We start from the raw sequence: 27,194 nt of genomic DNA, 5'->3' as shown, positions 1-27,194 counted from the left end.
TTGTAACCTATCATATTTTTTTTGTTTAAAATTTACATTTACGTACGTAAAACAATCTCTCTCTCTCTCTCTCTCTCTCTCTCTCTCTCTCTCTCTCTCTCTCTCTCTCTCTCTCAAATTGTTTTCCTGCTTTGCTACGTACAAGTACTGTATAATTTATATTTGTAAGGTAACATATTTTGTAAATGCTTTTACTGTAAATACTGTATGTACTGTATCATTATTTATCACTATCATCATGCGTGTTAAATGCCTTGTTTGTTCTGAGCGTGGTTGTTTACTGAGCGTACACGCCGTCGTTTCAGGCGGCGTCATAAAGAAAAAGATTTCATTTGGAAGTCCTAAGAAAAATACGTAAACTAAAACATTGGTAATAAAAAAATCAACATACAGTACTGTATAATCAATATAATCGATGCAAAAACTAACCATACGTACATATATGTGTACACTAAATGAGTTTGTTTCTTCATTATGATCAGAGATGAACGTAAACAAAACATTGGTTGCCATTTTTTATCGTGCTTTTTAGGTGTTTAGGAAACACATGATATAAAATCGCCTTTAATATTTGTGCCTGTTTTAGTTTAGGGTGCTGTAGTACATGCATTAAGTGTTCTGTGCATTAAAGGGTGGTTTGTTAACAGTACTACGTACAAGGGAAGGTTTTAAAAGTCCGAATATACATGTTAAATAAATAGGTAAATATGCTGTCACTACTTCGCGGATTTTCACCTATCGCGCCCGCGTCTGGAACCTATCTACCGCGATAAACGAGGGTTCACTGTACACCTGTTACCACTATCACACCGTTGACCTCTGCAGGCGGGACAAAGGGTGTGGCGATCAGTGTTCACGGCCGACGTGAAGGTTCCGCAGGGCCGACCTTCGAGTCCAGGGCAAGTACACATTGTCGCAGAAGTCAATACACACACACTAATAAAAGAAAAAGCATACACAAAAGCATTAATGGCAGTCCAAACAGGCGAAGGATGAACAGCAACAATCGTACACCATCCGAGCCAATAGTAAAGTGAGCTAAATCACCAGTGTGTGAGCGGGAGTGGTAGCAAGCTAACCCCCCCTCCCCCACTAACCCGGATAGCTAGGTTGGTAGCGTCGCGGGCTTCTGTTTCAGAGATCCCGAGTTCGCGTCCCGGCTAAGGCGCAAAGAGTGTGAGACCTTCTACCAGGGGGTACTCCCCAGGGTGGCGACTGGGGGGAAGGTTAGAGGGGGCTAGTGATAGTCCCTGCTGGCTTATGGTCGCCCGAGGAGATGATGAAGGTCGTCTCAGGGGAGACCTAAAACCAGCAACTTTAACTTTTTAACTTTTAACAAGCAGAATGGGTAGTTGACACTTGCTAAATTTCAATGGCTCGTCCTTTCAGCTTTGCTAAAAGTAATAACCCCTAATAAATAGTGTAGGTTTGTATTCCAGTTGCGGAACAAACTGCCGATAGGATAGGGCACATGATTTCAAAAAGATTCCCCCACTGGTGCCATGTCTCCACAGATCACCAATCTGCTCTCAAATCCCTCCCCCTTACTCTCTGTCTCTCTTATTCTCCTTTTTCAATTTATCATATTCTCTCTGCTTATCCCTTCTAACACTTGCTCGTTCATATAATCTATTCATATTGTTGTCTTTATAAATAATATTATCCCACTTCAATTTCATTAATTAGTCGCCATCTCCTATGATGCCATTGACAAAGACAAATCCAGGATCTGGGAAGCTCTATTTCAGGAAAAAAAAATATCACCTTAGCACACAGTCAAGATGAATGTCCTCTATGTATACCAGCAGCAGTTTGCAATAAATTTAATTCCTTTATTTGTTAATTCTTCATAACTGTCCAAGAAATTTTATCATCAGTTTTACATCTACTGTATAATATATGTCTACAGAGGATATCTTCAAGGAACTACTGGATAAACTCTAAGAATTACAATTCTACTAAATACTTTATCAAACACTACCACTATATATTTCCATGTAGTTTTGGTTTGGGAAGTAATGCCTACAGTAAGCTACATGATACATATTAAGGTTCTTTAGGATGTCTCTTCAGCTAATTGTTGGATTGATTCAAAAATTTTCTCTTCCCTGTTCCCTTGGCTATGTAGCTCCTTCAACTGCTTTAGCAGCTTCCCTAAATGGTTCTTCCTACATGTAGCAATAAATCCTTCAAATTATACAAGTGAGTTTAAATATTTGACTTGGCAGTCTAGCTAAACTGCTTCACAATGATAATAATCCAAGAAGAATAGAATGCAGTCTAATGTTCTGATAACTAATAAATTTGATTCCTATCAAATAAAGCATTTCTAGGATAAATCAGTACAGTATTTCTATACTCCTGTAATTATTTTGCTTTTACAGTTTATGGTTATTGAATTTCCTCTAAGTTTGTAATGACAAAGTTATATCAACACTAAAAATTTCTACATGGTATGATGATTATATCATGAGCTATCAATCCTTACTATCTCCCTCAAGACATCTTTTTCACATTTTTGTTGTACAACAAAAAATTATAAAGCTTCAATATATTGATTTGAGGTAATTTTGCCGGGAACTTTAACAGGGAAAAATAGGCATAATCTTACCAATAATGGAAATGATAAAAAATTTATAGCAGCAAGACTTTCAGAAATGCTGGGCAAGAGGTTCAACAAACACTTAGTGAATTAAAAATTCTATTCTGGATATAAGTTGACTGAGATATACCCAAAGCTACATAGTTCTCCAAATCACTTAGTCAGCACGAGAAACCTCAAAATTAAATGTAACTATCATGACTATTATGAATAAAAGACTATTTGATTATGGCAAAATTTTAGACCTTCTTGGGGTTGAAACATTTCTAACAAATATCACAATACCTAGCATAACACTAAAAAAAAAAAACATTCCACAACAGCTGAATAAAACAATCTGATCATAAACATACAATTCTCACATTACACCACAGCCCACACAAATGATTACAATGCTCCTTATTAGAAGGTATATTCAAATTATAGGCAATCCCATTCTCATGAATGGATGAGTAATACTGTTACAGCATTGAAAGTGCTGTGATGGGTTCAATAGAGCCTGAACTCTAATTCACATTATGTGCCTTGTACATTGATACAATAACCCTAGGGCAAGGAAGACTATTTATTTGGTGCAGTATATTACTTTGTACAGTATTGGATTCTTTGTTCTATCCTTTACAAGAAAGTCTTCCCCAAAATAGGTTTTACTTTTGTCTAAACCCCTTTTTGCTCTTCCTCTGCTGGTATGTACATTTTTTAATATCTTTGATTATTTTCATATATGTAATGTTACATTCTTGATCATTTTCATCTGTCCTTATGTTGGCATTTCTTTTTTCTCACATATATATGTCTACAATATGCCTTGTTTTGATATCTGATTGCTCAGTTAGAGCTTTACCATACCAATCTTTAACAGTTATAAATATACATAACCAAATACACTGTATTGTAGAATATTATTACCCCTATTTACACTCATGGATAAGCTTTCTTATAATCCATATCTCTTGCTTGTACCATTGAAAGATTTAAGACAATGCAAAACATTTCTTCCTTCATTTCTATACAAAAAATTGTAATAAAATCAAACAATCCTAAAAGATAAAACTACAGTAAGGAAAATAACAAGGCATGTACAACATTATGTATCCGGTAAAGACAATCATCACTAAGTCTAGAGTGTGTGGATGGACTAATGATATTATAATTTTTAAAAATGTATGTATAAACCAGTGCATCAAGGGAGCTAACAGCTATGAAAAATTGCATATACAATTTTCTATTTTAGCATTAAACTTAAGACAGTAGATCATCAAAAGGGATGGAAATATGTAACTAAGAACAGAGAGTATACACTATCTCTGAAGAACTTTTCTATGTTTTAGCAAAGAAATAACAATGATGATCAGCAATAGTTCAAGTATCAGCTGTCCGTGAAGAATTGCATAATTTTAGCATTAAACTTAAGACAGTAGATCATCAAAAGGGATGGAAATGTGTAACCAAGAACAGAGAGTAAACACAATCTCTGAAGTACTTTGCTATGTTTTTTGGTGACAAATAACAATAATGATCAGTAATAGTTCAAGTGTCAGCTACCAGTGAGACTGTTTCTGAAAGCAACCAAACCATGGCAACGTGGGGATGTGACGGGGTCAAACAGTTGTACCAAGTAAGCTGATTCAATACCCTGGAGGGAAGAGAAAAAGTTTATGTTTTATGCAAACTTGATACCCCAGAATGAAGATAAAAGTCTCATGTTTTTTAAATTATTGGTTATGAGAATAAATACAATGATAAGTGCTGATTTACAATATTCTTATTGGATTTCTTAACACAAATGATCACTGGGACAATGTAAACCTCTCTAATTAATTTCTACTGTTTTTCCTTTGACTTTTGGGATCTTAAATATATACTGTACTCTGCTTAGGAATTATCCAAAATGTATAAATATCCCAGGTAATGCATAAGTGTATAAACAGCTTTGCAATTGTATACACAAACAAGTTTATTAACAGTTCAGCTTTGCATTTGTATACACAAACAAGTTTATTAACAGTTAAGAACCCATACTGACAAATAATTTAGCCATTCTAGAGTTGAGAAAGGTATTCAATTTACACACAAAAACAAAAATAAATTACTGAGTACCATTTCAAAATTTATAATCACACTGTATTATACATTCATAAACTTTGCTAAGAATTAATAACTTTAAAACAACATCAATTAAAGATATGGTAAAGACGCAGTTAGTAAAGCCGAAAAATTTATCAGAATGAAAGTACAATATACAGTACTACAATAATCTTGAGACTATGAAATTCAATATACAGTACTGTACAAAGAAACACGGTACTATACAACAGCATTTTCTGCTGAAAGTGAAGTGTGACATAAATATCAATATTACTATAAAACACAGCAATAAGAACCAGACTAGAGTATCACATTTCTAAACTTCAAAGAGCTGGCCTTGAATATTTCTTTATGGATTAAGTGAAAATTTTAGCAAAGTTTAAGAAGCTGGACATCTTGCAAGGAAAATACCACAAGGTATAATATAAGTTAAAATAGCAGAAAGCAATACAGCTAAGGACTAAGGAGCAGCTGTAAACATCTGTACCATTTACATCAAAGCACAGTATTCACACTAATTGGTAATACTTTTCAGGGGAACGAGTGCCAAAAATCTTGAAATTACAGATCTATTTATGGAAATTTAAAGTCAGAAAAAAATTTATGAACTTAAATTACTCTGGGATAAGGAATAAAAAAATACAGAACTAAAACTACTGTAATGATAATACCTGGAATTCAAGTGCTATTCATTCTTGAACTGAAGAACTTTGGCCAAAATAAAGAATAAAATCAAATGTTTGTCATAATGCATGTAAAACCCTAGTTCCAACTGGAAAGAGGCTATGGAAATAGAGTGTCTGTGCAAACAGGATCCCTTCACAGCCACCATAATCTAATTTCTCATTGTTCTCAAGTTAAAGTAATTCTATGTAAAATCACAGCCGCTGTGAATGGGGAGGCGAGTGAGACCTTGAATGAATGCCAGGTAAATATTGAAATAATCTTAGTCTAAAAATTAGATTTATTTTAATGAAACTGCATGGAATTCATATGCTGAATATGACAAATTTAGATATAATTTGTATTTTTCTTAACCATACAAACCTGAAGCTCTTTATTATGGAGATATATTTTGGCTACAGCTCAAACTAGCAGTAAAACTTTTAGCGAGGTGCAACTACCCTCCGCTAGTTAGCAGTGGAGGCGCGGTGGGCTAGGACCAACCATCCCGCTCACACACTCAGTAGCCAACATAAGCCACTTCGTAATTGCAGGCAGGACTTCCATAGGCGATGGCGGGCCAGTATGAGCAGGGGAACCTTGTTGAAACTAGACAAATGACATATGTCACCGACAACTCGGATAAGCTCTTCATCAGTAGGGAAGCCTGCATCGCCCTTGGCATGATATCGGATAGTTTTCCGACTATTGGTGAAATCTATGACACACAATCGGAAACTCCGGATGCCACCAACAATGAAGTAGGAAGCGTTAGTGGACTAGCCAATCAATGTGACTGCCCAAAATGTCAACTATCACCTCCGCCGCCTGCAGAATTACCGTTCAGTGCAATCGAGTCCAACCGGTCTAAACTAAAGGACTACCTCTTGGAGTACTACGAATCAAGTACATTCAAGGTATGTGACCACCAACCGTTACCACTAATGGATGGACCCCCAATGAAGTTGATGATCGATCCGAATGCTGATCCTGTTGCTCGTCACACACCAGTGCCAGTGCCGTTACACTGGCAAGAGGAAGTTAAAGCTGGACTTGACCAGGACGTCCGCCTTGGTGTCCTTGAACCTGTCCCAATCGGAGAACCAGTAACTTGGTGCCATCGGATGGTTGTATGTGCTAAGAAAAATGGCACACCTCGACGAACAGTTGATTTTCAGCCTCTCAATGTGCACGCTAAGAGAGACACGCATCATACGCCTTCTCCATTTCACCAAGCAAGGTCAGTACCACAAGGGAAAAAGAAAACCGTCTTTGATGCCTGGAACGGATACCACAGTGTACCGATTCAGGAATCTGACCGTCACTTAACTACGTTTATCACTCCTTGGGGACGCTATCGTTATAAAACAGCCCCTCAAGGGTATATTGCTTCTGGCGACGGATATACTCGACGGTATGATGAAATAGTTGCCGAAATACCCAACAAAACTAAATGTGTCGACGATGTTCTTCTTTGGTCTGACTCAATAGAGGAGAGTTTTTTCCAAGCTGTACAATAGCTCGACATATGTGGAAGACACGGCATAACACTCAACCCTGACAAATTTCGTTTCGCAGAAGACACAGCTGAATTCGCTGGATTCGAAATAACCCCAGACACAGTTCGCCCATGTGCAAGATATCTTAGTGCAATTATGGACTTTCCAACCCCAAGAAATATCACCGATGTCAGATCTTGGTTTGGTTTGGTAAACCAAGTATCGTATGCTTTCAGCATGACCGACAAAATGCTACCATTCAGACAGTTATTGAAACCAGGAACACCATTCACCTGGAATGACAATATTAATACACTCTTTGAGGAGTCTAAAACTGCCATCATCAACGAAATTGAAGAAGGCGTGCGAATCTTTGACAAGACAAAACCTACCTGTCTCGCCACCGATTGGTCAAAATCAGGAATTGGATTCTGGCTGTTCCAGAAACATTGCGACTGTCCAGACAACCGACCATTTTGTTGTCGCACTGGTTGGAAGATCACACTTGTCGAAAGTAGGTTCACACATGCAGCTGAGTCTCGATATGCACCAGTTGAAGGTGAAGCGTTGGCAGTCGTCGATGCTCTTGATAAGGCAAGATACTTTGTTCTTGGCTGTGAAGATCTTGTGGTCGCAGTTGACCATAAACCCCTGTTGAAAATATTTGGTGACAGATCATTGGAGGACATATCAAATTCACGTCTCAGAAACTTGAAGGAAAAGTCCCTCCGCTATCGATTTCGTATGATTCATATCCCAGGGGTCAAGCATCTCGCTGCAGATGGAGTATCGCGCCACCCAACTGGAAAATCTGAAAAGCTATCGCTTCAAGATGACATTGCATCAGTTGACAGTGTACCTTCCATGAGAAATGTTCCCCTACACAAATTGCCATCAGCATATTCTGTTTCCACTGACAATGATATTGATACTTGTATCACCGCATCAGCAGTATGCTCACTTGACTCACTTAACGTGAGAGCAGTCACCTGGGACAGAGTTCGCACTGCCACAAGTAGTGACGATAACATGCATGAACTGCTCAGCCTTATAGAATGTGGAGTACCAGAGTCTCGCCAAGAATTTCCTGTACATCTTTGAGAGTATTTTCAATTCCGCGAGCATCTCTACACTGTTGATGGTGTGATACTATACAAGGAGCGTATAGTTATTCCTCCAGCCCTTCGTCAGGAAATTCTCACATCTCTTCATTCAGCACATCAAGGAATTACCTCTATGGTATCACGAGCAGTCATCTGTGTTTTGGCCAGGGATAACACCCGCTATAACGGCACTTCGAGCTGGATGCAACCACTGCAATCGCATCGCGCCTTCGAATCCTAGTGCTCCGCCTACACCCCTTATATCTCCAGACTACCCATTCCAATGTGTTTGTGCAGATTATTTTCACTACCGAGGAGTTGGATATTTAGTTATAGTTGATCGATACTCGAATTGGCCCATAGTTGAACGATCTTCGAACGGTGCAGAGGGTCTTATAACTTCACTACGCCGAACATTTGTGACATTTGGAATTCCGGATGAATTGACATCTGATGGTGGACCTGAATTTACAGCGACGGCAACTAGGCAGTTTTTAAAGGACTGGGGAGTCCATCACCGCCTTTCCTCTGTGGCCTTCCCACATAGTAATTGCAGAGCCGAAATAGGCGTCAAAACTATCAAGCGTCTTATAGCGGACAACACGGGCAGTAACGGTGATCTCAACACTGATGAATTCCAACGTGCGATGCTCCAATACAGGAACGCACCTGACAGAGATACCAAGTTATCTCCTGCAATATGTGTATTTGGTCGTCCCATCAGAGACTTCATACCTGTCCCGCCCGGCAGGTACCGTCCCCACGACACGTGGAAGGAAACACTCGATGCAAGAGAGGAGGCCCTAAGACATCGACACCTTAAACAGGGAGAGCGCTTATCAGAGCACACTAAGAGACTACCCCCACTGTCCGTAGGTGACCGGGTTCGCATCCAAAATCAAACAGGAAATCACCCCCTGAAATGGGACAAAACCGGTGTCATCATAGAAGTCCGCCAATTCGACCAATACGTTGTCAGAGTTGATGGCTCTGGTAGGGTCACGCTAAAGAACTGGAAGTTTTTGAGACAATACCTGCCTGTCAGGAGTATTCCAGAAGTCTGTACAATTAGAGATGACTATAATCGGAATCAGATTGTACCTATTGCCAATCCTTCGACCACTAAAACGTCTGAGACCATTGCGAAGGACACCATTCCGACAACCCAAAATCTGTACACACATGGTACTCTTCCACTGACCACTTTGCCGTTACCAAGTGGTACTACCCTTAACATTCATTTTGATGTTGCTGCTCCGGAATGCTATCCCAACGACCTCGGTAATACTGCGAATCATCAAGCAGAGATTCCGCCTCCCAATGATAGCACAAACTCTCCATCGCAGTTAACTCCTGCCATGCCAACTTTGGAGCAACGCAAGTCCAGTCGTAACCGTCGACCGCCAACATGGCACTGTGATTTCGAGATGAACTAGCTATAGTGTCATCATGATCAACACGACAATAATTGTTTTTCAAGTTTCCGTTCCTTCACATGCTAACAGGAGTTTAGTGTTCATGAACCTATAATTTGGACGTTTAATTACCACCCAATGTTTTGACATCAGTTTTAAACCGACCTCCACGAGAGACATTTTAAAAGGCCGTTTAAAAACTTGGGGGGAGATAGAGGGTTATAAACATTGAGTTATATACATTGTTCATCATTTATTCTTAATATGTTTTATGTTCATTTGAGTTATATACATTGTTCATCATTTATTCTAAATATGTTTTATGTTCATTTCAGATTGACCGAGGTCATTGTTCAATAATAAAGACATTTGAATAAATGGACCAAGCTCTTATTTAAAGCTAACCTAAAATAAGTGACTCTGACACGACAGGGCCCAGGTAAAACACTAGCCTATATATAAGAAAGAACAAGTAACCTGGTAAATAATACAATATACGACTAAATAAATGAATTGTCTATCATAATCCCCGAAGGGGAGAGATAGAGAGGGGGAGAACCACAATCTGAGAGGAAAATATTCCGAAACAGTGATGAAACAGAAAATGGGTGAAACAGAAAATGGGAATTCCAGCCTCTCACTCTCAAGGTTACTAAGATCGATCTATAATAAACATAAAACAGATAACTATGTCCCGAAGAATAGTGAAAAGGGAAAATGGAACTCTGAACGGAAAATTTACGAAGAAAAAACTCGTAAAGAGCGAACGCCAACCCAATGGGGAGGGTACTAAACTATAGTAAAACCCCGAACGCTATTCTTCGTAACAAAAAGGGACTCAAAAGCGACATAAGTACTTAAAAGTAGCATCGGTTCAAATAAGGGCACCTGGCCAATAATCAAACTTAAGATTAAAAAGAACCTAGCATGACAAAAACAAGACCTCTAGGGCAAGTAAACAAGCGATAACAATGGCCGCTTAGGACACGGGCCGGCAACAAGCCGAAGCACTAAAACACTCGCAATAAGTAAATAAGGCGAACAAGCCTGGGTCAAAAATAATGCCAAAACAATCTATGGTACTTAACATTGGCGCAGGAGGAAGGAGAGCTTCAGCCATAGCGAAGTAATCCAAAACAAGTGAAAACACAAAGCACAAAACAACAGGGGAAGTGTCGCTGATGAGTCCAAAAAGAAGGATGTGTAGATGGCGCTTGAGTCGGGCGTCGGTGGTGTGGATCAGGTGAGTTTGGTTAGTGCCGCTGTAGCGGCTCACCCCTTATTGATGAAGGATTTATCTAAATGGAAGACGACCTGTGAATAGTGGTTTTCACACGCTCTATCTTTATACACGACGCCCTTTGGGTGCTCGCGCGAGGGTAGTAACCTGTGCATTCCATGCTTTAACTTTCTCTGGTATATTTTGAAGTATTTATATCAGAAAAGAGATAAGAAGGACCTTTTCACCGGGCGTCACAGGTTGACCCAGAAAATAGTATACATATCTTCGCTAAATTCAGATGTAATTTGAATGATTGCTTGCATCAAGATCAAAGGGATTATAAGACAAGGTTGCATACTGGTCCTGACTCTACATTCTCACCTCTACAGCAGAAAGACAAAAATAAAAAAGTCTTACAATCCTTGGTGAAACACGGTATGTCATGGTTATTCTACACCCATGAAAATGGATAAGAGTTTTAGGATAAAGCCCTATCTGGTTTGCGATGCAGAGTTTCTAACTGTTAACATCAAGACACAGCCTTTCAGGTTAAGTTAGATATTTTCCAAAGAAAGTTCCAGGCTTGAGACATAAAAATAAAAAATTTGCAAGTAATTTGTATTTTTCCTAGTATACAAACCTGGAGCTATTCATAGGGGTATACTTTCAGCGTAGCTGAAAGACGAGCCATGATAATTTTAGTGAAGGATAACTACCCCATCCGCTAGTTAGCGAGTGGGGGGTGGGGTAGACTGGCTACCCCCCTCACTCACACCTCTCGGCTGAGTAACCACTTTGCTTTATGGCAGGACTTCTCGGGGGACAGGGTGGCGGGCCAATTTGTATAAATAGCTCCAGGTTTATATACTAGGAAAAATACAAATTACTTACAAATTTGTTATTTTTTCCAGCGTAGATACAAACCATCCACTATTTATAGGGGTGACTTACTCTTAGGAGGGAGGAAGTCCTCACCAACTGGCCTTGGTCATGACCTGGGGTCCTCTCTATTTTGATCTGTGATCGATAGTAGAAGGGACCCTACCCTTGCTAAAATCAAGTGCCGATATGAGGTAATGCACTGATAGCGGCCTGCAGAAGCTAGTGTGTGAATAGAACTAACAGTGAGGCCTGTCTTTAACATAGGAACTCGAGTACAAAACATATTGTTCTTAAGACTTACCCAATACCCTGCCTCAAAAAGGGATTTTGATGAAGGAAAGATCTATTTCTGGGCGAGGGACCTGTGTCGCCCAGTGAAATGCTCCTTATAGCACCATTTCTAAGGTATAAATACTGCTAAAAATACCAGAGAAAAAGTTGCATGGAATGACAGGAATAAACCCAGCTCGGTCACTCTAAACGAGTGTCGGTATAGTAACTGGGGCGTGTTAGAACCACTACCAGAGGTCCCTCTCCTTCCTCAATATCCCCTGATACTACGAGGAGCCGTTCTACATCCAACTACTGCCCTCTTCTACGACTACCCCTCCCCACCCCTATCACTACCCACGCTTCTTCTCTCATTCCTTATCTAGCACCAGTGAGATTCGGACGTGTTGTAGTCAATAAAATGTAATCATAAATATTCGGAGCGCTCGGGAACGATGACTGGATTAACAGTGAGCCAGTCCGCCAGCCCCGGAGAAAGAAATGTAACATGAACTTTCAGCCTTCGGAACACCCACCGGAAGGGGAAGTGTAAACAAGGTAAGGGACGAGCGGACCGGGCACAATCATCGAGACTCCGTAGGTCCCGGGATGCATGATTCATTACATTAAAATTATACCAAAATGATTAAAACTAAAAGACAAGACAGGAAGGGAGTATAGAGATACCAATATAGTGCCGGAATACATGCGTAACTCCGGCGCAACTATAGTAAATATTTTCACCAGTAAACAAAAGCTTCGTCTAAGCCCCCCTCCCGGACCAACCATCCGACAAGCGAAGAGTCACCTTAGATCTGTCTTGCTTGAATACATTCGTTCAATGCGACAAGTTCCATATGCTGACCGTCTCGCAGGTACGGACTTTACTTCCCCGTGGGGCCGTCACCACCTCTATAGATATTACAGACGCTTATTATAATGTTCCGATAGCGCAACATTTTCGTCCTTTTCTGGGATTCAAGCTAGGCAAACGGCCATACACCTTCAGAGTGATGCCGTTAGGTATTGGAGGCGTAACAAAGTATTCTTCTATACTTAGGAGGCACAAGGGATATGAGTCTTACCTGCAGCGAGGTGAGGTCGGCTATGCTAAGGCTTGCAGAGCTGTTTTCCCCCAGAGGGGAGAAGGTGAAAGGAAGAAAGGAGCCAGTCATTCTTACTCATTCACCCCAGACTAATCCAGGTAACCTCAGCCCTCAACCCTCTGCTACTTGTCCATCAAGGAGCCTGTTGTGTTTAGACAATTTGTTGTGTGACCACCACATGACCAACGGTAAAGGTCTCCATGCTCTTGTGGGTTACGTCTTTCCAGGTACAGTAATGCCTCACAAAACGAAATTAATTCGTGCTTGAGTGGCTTTCGTAAAGTGATTTTTTCGTGTTGTGAGTCACATTTCACATGCAAATTGCCTAATTTGTTCTAAACCCTACAAAACACCATATTAAATCTCATTATAAAGCTACAGTATAACCACAATGAAATACTGTACAGCCAAATACATTTGAACAATTCAATATACCTAAACTAAATGTTAATACCTGTAAATTAACGGATTTTGAGCGAAGCGAAAAATCTATTTTTGGGTGAGATAGCCATGTTGTCCTGATGGAAGTTCCTTTAGGGTAGCTTCCAATGGTATATTTGACTACGGTGATATTCCCACAGAATTTTACCTTAAGGTATCCAGAATTCTAACTCCTGGAGCGAATACAGTGAGCCCTCGCTACTTCGCGGTTCGACCATCGCGGATTCACGACTTCGCGGACTTTTTTCATTAAATACGGCATCCGATTTCATCAGCAAACCATCATTTTTGGGGGAAACATCATATTATTCTAGAAAATTGCTACTCTTTAAATAGTTAATTGCACATTAAGAAAGCGTGTACTTTTGTTTTTAAATTTCGGGTGTGTTTTAAAAATCGAGTATTGTTGACTTCTTTTTGTTTTACTTTTGGCTGTGATCAGATCAGCTGACGTCTAGCTGCCGGTCTCAAGAATATGCGCGTACAAAGTATTGTTTATACCATTTCTTAACTTATTCAAACCATCTATACAGTTGATATTACATAAGCACCAATGTGTTATAACCTATCATATTTTTTTGTTTATTACATTTAAAACAACTCTCTCTCTCTCTCTTTCTCTCTCTCTCTCTCTCTCTCTCTCTCTCTCTCTCTCTCTGTGGGTTACTTTTCACTACCTCTCATTCCTTACCTCTATCTCACTAACAAATGAAATCTTTGTTGCTTCACAAAGTTTCATTTATATTGAAAATCAATCATGATTCAATTTTCCTTACTTTCTCCAATCTCGCACTATGTCACATCGAACATTATAGCGGTAACTTAATTGTTCGACAACTTTAAAAATTGGCCTAGTACTTGCTTCTTCTCTTACTTTTTTTTTTTTTTTTTAGATGGTTTCATAATTGAGGGGGGTACAAGTTGACTTATAACTGAAGTTAGGAAAAGTATTTTGGATATGGAATGGAGAATCATCTTTAGTAACAGTTTAGAATTATCGTAAATTATCATTCGGTCATTAGCGGCAGTTTGTTATTGTTGATTAAACGCCAAAAAAAAAAGATAAAAAATTGTTTTCCTGCTTTGCTACGTATGTAGGATTTTATATAGATATGGTAAATAATATTTGTAATAACATATTTACTAAAAGCTTTTAATATCATTATTTATCACTTTCATCATGCGCGTTTAATGCCTTCGTTTGTTTATTACGATCGAAGATGGAGCGTACAGTAAACGAATGGAAGGTTTCCGTTTCAGGCGGCGTCATAAGGAAAAACATTATATAAATGGCATTCATTTCATTTATTTGGAAGTCCTAAGAAAAATTAAGTAAAACATTGGTAATAACAAAATCAACATATAATCAATATTTGGTAAGATTGCTGTCGATGCAAAAACTAACCTATACACAGATATGTAAATGCGTCTGTTTCTTCATTATGATCAGATATAAACGTAAACAAAACATTGGTTGTCATTTTTTATCGTGCTTTTTGGCGTGTTTAGGAAACGCATGATATAAAATCGCCTTTAATATTTGTGCCTGTTTTAGTTTAGGGTACTGTAGTACATGCATTAAGTGTTCTGTACATTAAAGGGTAGTTTGTTAACAGTACTACGTAAAGGGAAGGTTTTAAAAGTCTGAATATACATGTTAAATAAATACGTAAATATGGTGTCCCTACTTCGCGGATTTTCAGCTATCGCGGCTGGGTTTGGAACCTATCTACCGCGATAAACGAGAGTTCACTGTATCCCTAAATAAATCTAAAATGGGATATCGCGTAATATCAGAGGACGTATTCTTGACACTCCACATAGCTATCTTCACCCCGAACAGAATCAACACTTCGAGGGGTCAAAGTGGCAAAACAAAAACGTGAATGAAAGGAGAGCTGTTAATAAGGTACCTCTCCTATCCCCCTTCGAGTGTGTACACAATGCCGCCGACGGCGCCATCTTTATTCCTTGTAGCGATACACGAAGTGCTACAGATACTGCATTTATAGGGAGGGGTCCTATAGCCCTTTTATTAAAAGGAAGGGCGGGTCCATCAGGACGACATGGCTATCTCACCCAGAAATACTGTAGATTTTTCGCTTCGCTCGAAATCCGTTTTTTGGGCTCAGGCCATGTCGTCCTGATGGAAGTTTACCAGAGCATTACTGTATCTGTGGATTCTCAAATCGTGCCATACCCTCAAGAAAGTATTTCCTGGTCAGCATAGACCTAGAGACCTATGATGTTACCGTCATACATCATTTCATCTAAGCATAAACCATGTTAGTGCTTCCTGCCCCCTACAGAGAAGAGTCATACTAGACTCTGGAAAAAGTCTCGAGGAGTATATATACCTATGGATGACTAACAGACAAGCCAGTATAGTGGTCTCACCCTATATGTTATAAAGCAAAGTTTGTATAAGGACCACCAATGTCAGTATGAAATACCGACAAGGTTTATATCCGTGTAGGAATAATTTTGCATATCCACCACCATCCCTTTAGGGTATGAAGTCTTTCCCTCTTGGTGAAAGAATAAACCAATGAATGTTTGCTTGTAGCAAGGAACAATCTTAAGGACTATTCATGTTAAAATTATCCATAGTTTTAAGTGTAATGCTAATACATTTTCTAGTAAAATGACATAGGCGAATAAGACGCAAGGTTCAATAAGAACTAGTTTATTGACAATCAATAAAATATATAGGTCAATCAACAATTATAAGAATTATAATAAGTGGATGAACAAATAAATAAGCATAAAGATCACAGTAAAACAGAAAATAGTTTCATCTGAAAAGGAAACATATATGCGCCACTTTTATATGCGCCACTTTTAATATCAAAATATTAATACTGTTATTACAGTCTGTATTACTGTTCAATTACACTAGCGTCACAAACGCTTGGCACATGTGTCCGCACTATGCTTGGTTCACCTTTGTCTATAGAATAGTTCATAAGGACACCTTAGTGGCCTAACACTTAGTCTGTAGAAACAGTCCGTGACTACACACCCACCACTGAATTAATCGTCCCAATTAATTTCACTGTTCCTCGCAGACTTAAACAGCAGGTTCAAGAACACTACCTGCTGCTACCACAGACCTCTTCAGTTCCTCCACTTGCTTCGCATAGTGTCTAAAGAATACTCTGGATGACTTCCAGCCAGTGTATGAGCGAAGATGTTCAAAATCCATATCATTAAAGAAATTTATGGAAGAGGCAACTTTTCTCGGATCATGAACTGCGGGTGTACTGTCTGAATCCGCTCAGCGAATAAAATAGGTGATTTTCACCCTTGGTTGCTTCAGAGATAAATTTGAGCCTGAGGTTTCTCCCCTAAACAGCTGTCTTCCCCTAAAGTCTGAAGTTCTACTAAGATAGACCTTTAGGCACTCCACTGGACATAGAGATACATTTTCCTTCAGAGGGCAGATTCTCCAGGGACCCCACCTATTGGTGGGTAGCTCGTTCTTGGCGAGAAACGTTGGGTCCGGAAAAAGGTTCAGTTCTCCCCATCTAAGAACTGAACGTGAACTTCCTCTCTCAAGAGGACTACTATTTTGCTAACTCTAGCCCCCGAAGCGAGTGCAAACAGAAATATAACTTTTTGGGTCAAATCCTTTAAAGCACACTCCTCATTATTCATCATTGAAGCAAAATGAAGAACCTTATCCAGAGACCATGAAATGGGTTTCGGAGGTGCTGATGGTCTGAGCCTAGCACAGGCCTTCGGAATTTTGTTAAAAATGTCATTAGAAAGGTCGATCTGGAAAGCATATAGAATAGGCCTTGTCAAGGCACACTTACACATTGATATTGTGTTGGCTGCTAAACCTTGTTCATGAAGGTGGATGAAGAATGATAAACAGAAGTCTGTTGAGATCTTTTGTGGATTCTTAGCCTTGACAAAGGACACCCACTTGCTCCATGATGACTCATATTGTCTTCTGGTAGATTTGGACTTATATTCCTCTAAAAAGTCTATACTGTCTCTTGATATCCCGAATCTTTTTCTCACTGCTAGGGAGAGAAAATCATGAGATGCAGGTTCCAGGCTTTCTGTGATGAAGCGAAGACAGTCGACTTCTGAACTCGCTGAGTCAAAACTGGATCCGGTAGCGGCACAAACTTCAGTCGTAGTTCTAATGCCAGAGGGAACCAAACGCTGTTCGGCCACTTGTGAGCCACTATTGCCGCTTTCCCCTTGAAAGATCTCAGTTTGTCGAGGACCCTCAATAGAAGGTTGTGTTGAGGGAACAGGTAAATCCTGGACCATCTGTTCCAGTCGAGGGACATAGCGTCCACTGCTTCCGCTAGAGGATCCTCGTACGGGGACACATAACGATGTAACTTCTTGTTGTCCTTCGTTGCAAAGAGGTCTATCTGCAGTTCCGGACTTGACTCAAGATGAAAGAGAATGATCCTGCATCTAGGGACCATTCTGACTATCGGTGTGAACCTGGATAGAGCGTCCGCCGTCACATTGCGGACCTCTTGAAGGTGAACTGCTGACAAGTGCCATCTCTTCTTTTCCGCTAGCCGGAAGATGGCCAACATCACTTGGTTGATTTGAGGTGACCTCGACCTTTGCCGATTCAGGCATCTCATTATCACCTCGCTGTCTAGGACCAATCTTATGTGGATCGAGTGGCGAGGAGATACTTTCTTCAGTGTAAGAAGTACTGCCATGGCTTCCAGAAAGTTTATATGAAACTTCTTGAACAGGTTAGACCAAGCTCCTTGGACTTTCTTTCGGTGAGAATGACCTCCCCATCCTTCCTTCGAAGCGTCTGTATGAATAGTCATTGAGGGGGGAGGTGGCTGAAGAAGTACCGATTTCTTCAGTTGCTTGGCTTTGGACCACGGCTTGAGAAGCGTTCGCAAACGAGTCGGTATTGGTCTTATCAGATCTGTTCGCGTGTTTGATGCATATTTTCTCCAAACTCCGGTTGCATCCTTTAGCTGCGCTCTTAGCACAGGGTCTGTTACTTAGGCAAACTGAAGAGAGCCCAGCACTCTCTCCTGTTCGCGTCTTGATATCCTTTTGGATTCTAGTAGTCTCTTGACAGAACCTGCTATTTCTTTCCTCTTCTTCACAGGAATGGAAAGCTGGTGTGACAGTAAGTTCCAGTGGATTCCCAACCACTGAAACTTTTGAGATGGAGAAAGTCGAGACTTTTTTATGTTGATCTTGAATCCTAGATGTTCCAGGAACTGGATCACCTTTTTGGAGGCTTGCATGCATTCTGTCCTAGATGCTGCCCACACCAGCCAGTCGTCCAAGTAGGCCACTACTTGGATTCCCTTTAGGCGTAATTGCTGGACAGCTGCGTTCGCAAGCTTCGTGAAAATCCTTGGGCTATGTTTAGCCCGAATGGTATGGCTCTGAAGGTATAAAGTCTTTGTTGTAGCTTGAACCCTAGGTAGGAGGAGAGGTGACGACTGATTGGAACGTGCCAATAAGCGTCTGACAAGTCTATAGAGACGGTGTATGCCCGTTTGGGCAGTAGGGTCCTTATGTGTTGAAGTGTCAGCATCCTGAACTTGTAGTTCACTATGAACTTGTTGAGTGAGTCCTTCTTTGGAACACAAAACAGCCTTCCTTGGAACTTGATGGACTTTACCCTTCGGATTAACTCTTTTCTCCAAGAGTTCTCGAACATATTCTTCCAGAACGGGGGTAGAGTGTTGGAAGAATTGTGGGAACGGAGGTGGAGTGCTGTACCAGCTCCAACCCTGTCCATTCTTGATTAGGCTGTGGGCCCAGGGATCGAAGGTCCAACGATCCCGAAAAAAATGAAGTCTCCCTCCTACCGGAAGCATCTCACTTCTGTTGTTGTGGACCTGAGGCCTTGCCTCCTTGACCGCATCCTTCCCTGAATCCCCTTCCACTTGAAGGGCGTCTAGATGAACCTTTGGCTGTTCTTCTAGCTCTTGGGCGAAAGGTAGTTGTCTGCCTTTCAAACGCTGGGTTGAACGCTGGTGACTGAGTCGTCATCGCTTTAGGTACCAGCTGGTACGTGGTTGGAGGTTGTGCCACCATCTGAGGCACTGCGGTCACCGGAAGTTGTTGCTGCTGCTGTCTGTAAGGCTTGGCTGGCTGAGAGGATAGCCTAGGCTTCTTTGTCTTCCTTTTAAGTTGGGGACCCTCATCCGGGGAAGACTTTCTCTTAAGAGTTAGGCCCCACTTCTGGAAAAGGTTCCTATTCTCCGTGGCAGCCTTATCCACTACCTCTTTGACCACTTCATTAGGGAAGAGGTCCTTACCCCATATACAAGAGGAGATCAGTTTCCTTGGTTTGTGCCTCACTGCAGCCGAGGCGAACACGAACTCTCTACAAGCTCTCCTAGCTTTGATAAAACTGTAGAGATTCTTTGTCACTGTGGCCAGATGGGTTTTGGCCACTGCCATGAACATATCTTGGATCTTGGGGTCGCTTGCCATCGTCTCCAGAGTCGTTTGTAAGGACATCGATGCAGCAAGTCTCTCTTTTGTCTCTTGCTCCCTACGCAAGAGAAAATCTGACAGCTTTGGAAGGTCCGCACCGAACTGACGTCCGGCAATATCGGCCTCCAACTTCCCGACTGAGAAGGTAAGGTGAACGTCCTTCCAGTCTTTCTGGTCCATGGGTAAGGTCAGGGACAATGGCTTACATTCCTCCGAGGAGGAACATGGTTTCCCTGCCTCAACCGAGTTCAAGGCAGCCTTATATCCCTTCTCCATAAAGGGAAAGGCTCTGGTAGGAGAGGCCACAAAGGAAGGATGCTTCTTACTCAAAGCTGGTATCTTTGAGTTTGTGAAGCCCCTCACTTTCATCGAGCTCGTCAGTAAGGCTTGTGCCTTACTATGGTAAAAAACTATGACCTCCTTCGGCTCTGTCTCTTCCTTTGAGGCTGGCTCCTTCCTAAGACGGACATAGCAGTCCGGGTAAGACTCCTTGTTGGGCCAGAATTCCACTTCTTCAAAGGGAACTGAACTCAACTTCTCCGATATGACAATCTTCCCAGTTGTCATAGGCATGTGCTCGGCATACCTACAAGGATTGGCATCCGAGCACAAAGGAAGGTCATTTACGTTGAGCTTCTTCTGGGACCCACATGCGCTGCAAGTCTCCGCATCTCCAACTTCATTGCAGCTTCCTTTTCATCATTCTTCTTCTGCATCTGTTGAATCATTTCAACGATGGAAGAGAGAGTCCTTCCCAGTTCATCTGGGATAGCAGACGATGTTGAGGGAACAGGTTTAGGGGCCGGAACCAATGTAACCAACACCTCGTCGATTTCTTCTTCCTCAGTATCAGGAGCCTGGGTCAGCTCCTCTTCTTGGCCTTCTGCCAGAAGGTCCTTTTCGGTGTACTCGGACACCTCAGACATCCTATCGTTCAGTGGATGTCTTGTAGGGCGTCCGAGACTTCAGAATCAACCGGAATCTGAACTATCGGGATCTCCGCATGAGGCTGAGGAATCACTGCATCCGCCGATGCCTTAGGAAAAAGGTAAGCCCTCATCTTCTCGCTTGGAAGATAGGGGCCTCAAGTATTCTTCTGGAAACCCCTCACCCAGGTTCGTAACTTTTCCCTAGCTGCGTCCCTTGACTCCACCCACATAGGGGTGTCGAATGCCTCGGTAATCAGGTTAGAACAGATGGTACATACCTGAGGGTCCCAATACCGGAGATCACCTTTGGAGACTGCGAATGCTGCCTGCCTCCTGCAAAACTCATGTCCACAGAAGTTCTTGCTGCGGACGTTGCAAAACATGCTCCCGCACTTTGGATGGTCCTCCTGTGAAGAGAAGAAATTCCATGAGTATCAAGTGAAGACATATCACTCGATAACTAATATTAATATATATAGCTTATAACATTCAAGCTAGAAAGGAAAGAAGGAAAGACACATACTTGTATTTCCTGCCCAGCCAATTGCTGTAACCTTCCAGATAATAAAACTAAGGTCTAAGTCTCATTCTAGAATAACCTTCATCATATTTTCCAGAGGAAAATGTAGGTGTAGCTCACACCATTATAAAGAATTTTAATATACTGGATAATTAATACAGAAAGAGCTCACTTTCTTTATTCTGTACGGTCTCAACAAAAGGCTGCACAAGGCAACACCAAGTATGTTGGAAGAACTTAGTGTTACAATATATTCTATACTATAGTATAGGATATAAGGCGGCACTGCCTTACAGCCTTCCATCCAGAAAGAGTGAACATAAGGAAGGGGAGAATGTAAAATTCAGGCTTCCTTCTATCCATCGCCTGCCGGGCTCTACCGACAGACATGGATGTAAGACCAAGGGAGGTCTGGGGAACACTCTACAGAAGTTAGGCCTCTGCCGGCCGGCAGAGGACTGAGCGAGTTCCACATCCTAACCTACTCTAGGTACAAATGTAGAACGACGGCCAAGAGTTGTAATAGCTAGGCTATTACTAAGGATAGGGGGGAAAGGGGAAAGAGGGTCCTGCAAACTTTGCTCTAGTATGAGATTTACCCCAACGGCCAAGAAAGCTCATCCTAGCCTAGGGTTTATCTAGGGGAGGGAGGTCAGCAACACTTGCCACCTACCTCAATACCAAAACAAAGTTTGATGTTGCTATTCACTAGGAAATGAAGAATCTTATCCTTCAATCCGAGAACAACAACACTGGACTAGTCTGCTAGATCACTAGAAGAAGGAATCATCTCGTACAGAAACCTTCGGATGTCCTATGTCTGTACCTAACCTAGCAAAGGAATCTCATTCTCTATGCCAGGAAGATACAGACCCCAGACTAATTACTCTGATATTCTGCCCAAACCTGAAACCAGATACTCTGGTTACAGGATTAGTACAGAAACACCCTAATATAGTTATACTGTACCTGAATACTATTCAGATAAAACCACTAGGATTAAGCCTCAGGCTTAACTCAGAGGGAAAAAGGGATTGAACTTAATCTCCAGGGGAGAGAAGAACAACCGGGGAAGTGTGCAAAAGTATACTAAAGCCCCATAGGCTACTAGCCTAAGCGCGGTGAGAATCGAATACCTAAATCACCTTAACTCTCTCGTATACAATCTTGGAAGATAAATATTCAACAATATCTTATATGTATAAAAATGCCTATAGCTTCAATAAATTTAAAACTCGGAAATCTGTATATCATGCATGAAAGTACTAGGGCCAGACGCCTAGGGTACGAAGCCTAGCGTAAGCCAGGATCGGTTACAGTACCTCAATCGCCGAAACTAAATTACTAACGGCATCATATAAAGAATTCCTATTTGTAAAGCTAAATAGCTAGATTTATTAAAGCATAAGGACCAGGAACGTCGCTCTGGCTAACTAAATGACTCCTGCATAGCGAGCGACAGCGTCCAGGACACCTCCGGTAGGTAACAGCTCTTGTTTACGTCAATATCGCTTTCGATTTATTTCAAAACACCAAGAGCTTACATTTATACATAATAAAGATAATACTCAACTTTCCTGAGGCAGAAGAGGCTGGAGAAAGCATCATAATGTTGAAATAAATCCAAGATTACGAGGTAAACACAGGGAAAACACCGAGTAGTAGAGCTACGCGATAAGGAATAAAGATGGCGCCGTCGGCGGCATTGTGTACACACTCGAAGCGGGATAGGAAAGGTACCTTATTAACCGCTCTCCTTTCATTCTCGTTTTTCGTTTTCTTGCCACTTTGACCCCTCAAAGTGTTAATTCTGTTCGGGGTAAAGATAGCTTTCTGGGCTCCGACCCGTGTCGGCCAGTGAAATGCTCCTTTAGCACCATTTCTAAGGTATATAACTGCTATATATTACCAGAGAAAAAATTGCATGGGAATGCCAGGTTGAACCCAGCTCGCTCACCTGTATAAGGTGTCGATATAATACTGGGGCGCGATAAATCACAACCAGAGGCCTCGCACCATTTAGATGTCTCCTGTCAAAATCCCCGAACAGCGAGGCGCCGTTCAACCTCGTACTACTACTAACCAACCCACGCCAGTGACGTCACTCCTTTTTTAGCATGCAGTTTGATAACAATACTTTGTGTTGTGTGTAAATTTCGCTGTTTTTCTCTGGATTTACCTCAAGATGTCCGACTCCACTGTCACTACATCTAAGTTAAGTACCAGAGCTATGAGTTTTGAGATTTTGGAGGGAGCCTTGTCCGTTTTGGTTTATATTATTCAGTTTTTATACACGACCTTGCTGGGTCTCCCTCGGTACAGGCTCCTTCCTCTCTCTCTCTCGTTCGTTCTAACGATTTTCAATTAGTCTTCCATACTGATTGTTTCTCGTTGTGAACTTTATGGATCTCCACGGTTCACACACCGTATCAATTTTATATTGTCCTGTTTTATGATGACAGTTATTTCATATTCATCTGCGTATATTGGAGGTTGGCATGCCTGATCGCCATCGGCGTTCTTTTCCACATATCATATCTTAGCTTATTTACGTTCGCACGCCACGGACTCGCTTACTATTTTAACGTCATTCGTATGATTGCATTAGTTCGAGGGGCTTTCATGAGTCAGTTATTACAATTTAGTTTTCATTTTGTTAGCACTTCACTGACCCTGTGTTCTGTTGGTAGCCCTGCCTACTCCTAGCGCCGCCAGGCTTGTTTCTTTCTGTCTCTTGTTCGCGACCTCGTTTGTTCTACGATTGATTTATTATTGATTTTATTATTGTTATTATCATCCAGCATGCCTTCCTCTCTTATTTACCATGTGTTATGTTTTTTATAGTGTTTTTAACCTTTCCACATGATCATATCACTCGAGGGTCGGGCAGGTTGGTATACCTGATATCGTCTCGAAGCCTACCTACTCCTAGCCTCCTCCCGCCGATATCTTATAAGCGCCTATGTTCTCCTCCCGGGGGCATCCGCTTTGCACGGGCGGTTTCCCGTTGTTCTGTGAGGCATTCTATTATTATTCATTAACGTACATTACGTTTCCCCACTACTCTACCCGGCGTAGTCAACGATCGGCGGGGAGTCTCGACTCGTTCCGTGGTACCTTGTTATGTTATTTAATATTAAGTTGTGTACGGGCTTCTCCCGCTTGGTCCCGCACTTCACGGACCCTTTTAAGATCCCTCCCCGCCCTCTGTCACGCACCTCACGGACCTCATATAGAGATATATATATATGTTTAAAGACTTCCATTACGGGATCCCCGGGAGTAGCTTTTATTCATTACTATTCGGTCGAGTTTTTTAGTTGAGCCCCGGAGCCAACGTTATTCATTATTACTTGGATTCCCTTTATATTTTAGTCACTTTTATCTATTAAATTGCTTTCCTTTAAGATACTCATGTATCTTTTATCTTACAGACTGTCCGCTGTGCGATGACGGCATGTGTTGCTGTTCTCCACCAACCCTGCGGCCATAATGTGTGTCGTTCGCACGCTCACTGCTCTCTTCAAGTGGATGACCTAGCTGTTTGGCATCCGGACAACTGTCCTGTCTGCTACAAATTGGTTTCCACTCTAACATCTGAATCGGTGAGTGCAGTTACTTTATTACTTATTTATGGGGAGTCACATTTTAATGTCCTCTTTTATTATATTGTACTGTAAGGCCACAGTCCTATGGACTTCCTGCATGCCTTATATGTGCCTACAAAGGCCTTGGGCTTCTTAGTTTTTCTTTGGCACTTTTATCACTCACTAATAGTCTGTTCTCTTTCAGAGCACCCAGCTTGAAATGGAAACAGCCCGAGCTACCCTCAAGATCTGGGTTGGCGGGTTCGCCCGCAACGTGAAGGCCAGACAGCCATATGTCCTTTCTGAGGAATGGTGTTCCCTCCTCTACCCCAATGCTAAAACATCAGCTGCGGTCCCCAAAGCGCTAGCGGACCCGATCATCGAGACCATTGCTTCTCTTTTGCTGGCCCCGGACCAAGGGGAGACGGGCGCCATCCTAACTGAGGACGTCGCTACCCTCGACCTTGATGTGGAGCCCATGGCTCTGGATAATCCTGACGCAGGTAGGGACGTAGGTGAGTCAGGTGGTTCCCGGGCTGGGATTCCTCTCCCTAGCCAGGCTTTCTCTTCTACTACGGACCAATCTTCCTTTCGCGGTTTTCCTGAGGCAACCGGGACTGATCTCAGCTCCCGACCCGTTCCACCCAAAGTGAAGGCTCCTCACAAGTCTTTATATAGAACCCACAAATCTTCCCAAAACCACAACCCTTCGAGATCGTCACCCTCGGAGGATAAATCCTCCTCCACCAGAGTTTCTCAAGACCCAATTGCTGTGCCCTCAACCTCTCAAGAGGTAGTCTCTGTTCCGGCACCTGTTCCCCCCCAGGCGGGATCATTTAACATGGAGGAATTTTCTGACAAACTGTTTGCTCGTTTTGAGTCGATACTATCGTCTCATACGAAGCAATCACACGAGAGGATAGCTTCTGTGGAGAGCCCAGTCCAAGGCCTCATGAGTTCGGGGCTACCACCTCCTCAACAGCAGTACCCCATTCCCGACGCCTCCAAGCTTCCTCCTTTCAATAAGAATAACCCTTGGAGGTTAGCATTGCATGCCCCCCTTTCGGAGGGTATGCTGTCAATCGAGGGTTTCGGTACACGGCCTCTTACTGACTACGAATTCTACCCGCCAGGTCTTGAATTCCCCTTCCCCGGCTACGCTCGCCTCACAGAAGAAGCTCTGATCCGTTTAGATAAGGTTCCAAAGGAAACTGTCATTTTTCCTAAAGAACAGGCACAGTCTGTCTTGGTTCGCCTGTTCCATGAGTGGCAATGTTTGAACACCATGATTACGGCCCACAAGAGTTCGTACACTATGTTTGTGGCCGACGACCAAACCCCTACACCATGTGCGACCAAGATTCTGGAGCCGGTCTTCCAGGCTATCAAAGATGAGAAGCCTTTACCACAACTCAGGGAGACCGACTTAACCTCTCTCCTCTTTCCGGGGGACAATGAATGTTGGCGGAATGCCCCAGCTACCTTTTCAGTAGGTAAGTTGAGCCCGGACTGTGCCTCGACGCAGTTCAGCGAACGGCTTCCCAAACTCCCAGAATCTCTATTTAAATTAGAATTTGATTCTAGGTGCAGATTCGGCAGATCTCTCAATTCGGTCACCCTTTCCGAGTTGGCCGTTGCCACTTACAACGAGGAGGACCTCCTTAAGGCCCTCACTAAGTCGTTACTGCAAAACTTCATGGCTGACGCCTATGATTTTGCAAGCGCCAGGACCCATTGTCGACGACACGTCCTCTCTGAAGCCACCATTAGGCACGAGCCTAATAAGCTCATCAAAGCTCCGGTCTGGGGCCCGGATCTTTTCCAGGAGGATTTGGTTAACTCGGCCCTTAGTGAGGCAGCTAGCGCCAACCAAAGCCTCAAAGTTAGGTGGGGCCTCGTCCCAAAGAGGAGATATGAGCCGACTGGTACCCCAATCCGAGGTAGGAAGAGATTGAGGCCTTTCCACTCTTCCCAATTCAGGGTTTAAATGGCTCCCCAAGGCCCCCAGCCTTCTACATCAAAGGGCCAGCAGCAAGAGCCATATGTCCTGGTCCCTCAGTCTCAAATCGCCTCCAAGTCCTTCTCCCCCGCCTTTAACCCCATTTATGAGGCTCAGACCTCCTTCCGTGGCTACCAGCGTCACAGAGGTGCCAGGGGTGCCTTTCGCGCCCGAGGTAGCGGAAGGGGTTACCACCGAGGAAAGTCTACCCGTGGAAGCAGAGGAAGCAAATCATCCTCCACCCAATGAGACAACGCAGGTAGGAGGGAGACTGTACGTTTCTCGAGACCGTTGGAAGTTCAGCGATTGGGCTTCCAGCATTATCTCCAAAGGACTAGGGTGGAGCTGGATACAGGGACCTCCTCCACCGAACAGCTTTTACCAATTGCCAACAGAAGAACTATGTTCC

General features: G+C 42.3%; 1 protein-coding gene across 3 annotated transcripts in view; it reads right to left on the bottom strand.

Moving 5' to 3' along the window:
• Positions 1-2,688: 2,688 nt before the first annotated feature.
• LOC137658644 (probable methyltransferase-like protein 25) overlaps positions 2,689-27,194 on the bottom strand; it is a 425,819-nt gene continuing 401,313 nt past the window's right edge. For all 3 annotated transcript variants that reach the window (XM_068393588.1, XM_068393586.1, XM_068393589.1), the window contains one exon: positions 2,689-4,238. In XM_068393588.1, coding sequence (XP_068249689.1) covers positions 4,140-4,238 — 99 coding nt within the window. In that variant the 3' untranslated portion in view covers positions 2,689-4,139. The remainder of the gene's footprint in view (positions 4,239-27,194) is intronic.

Source organism: Palaemon carinicauda, chromosome 19, assembly GCF_036898095.1.
Source record: "Palaemon carinicauda isolate YSFRI2023 chromosome 19, ASM3689809v2, whole genome shotgun sequence".
NCBI lineage: Eukaryota > Metazoa > Arthropoda > Malacostraca > Decapoda > Palaemonidae > Palaemon > Palaemon carinicauda.
Note: the sequence above shows the minus strand (reverse complement) of the source record. Positions and strands in the feature narration are given on the sequence as shown.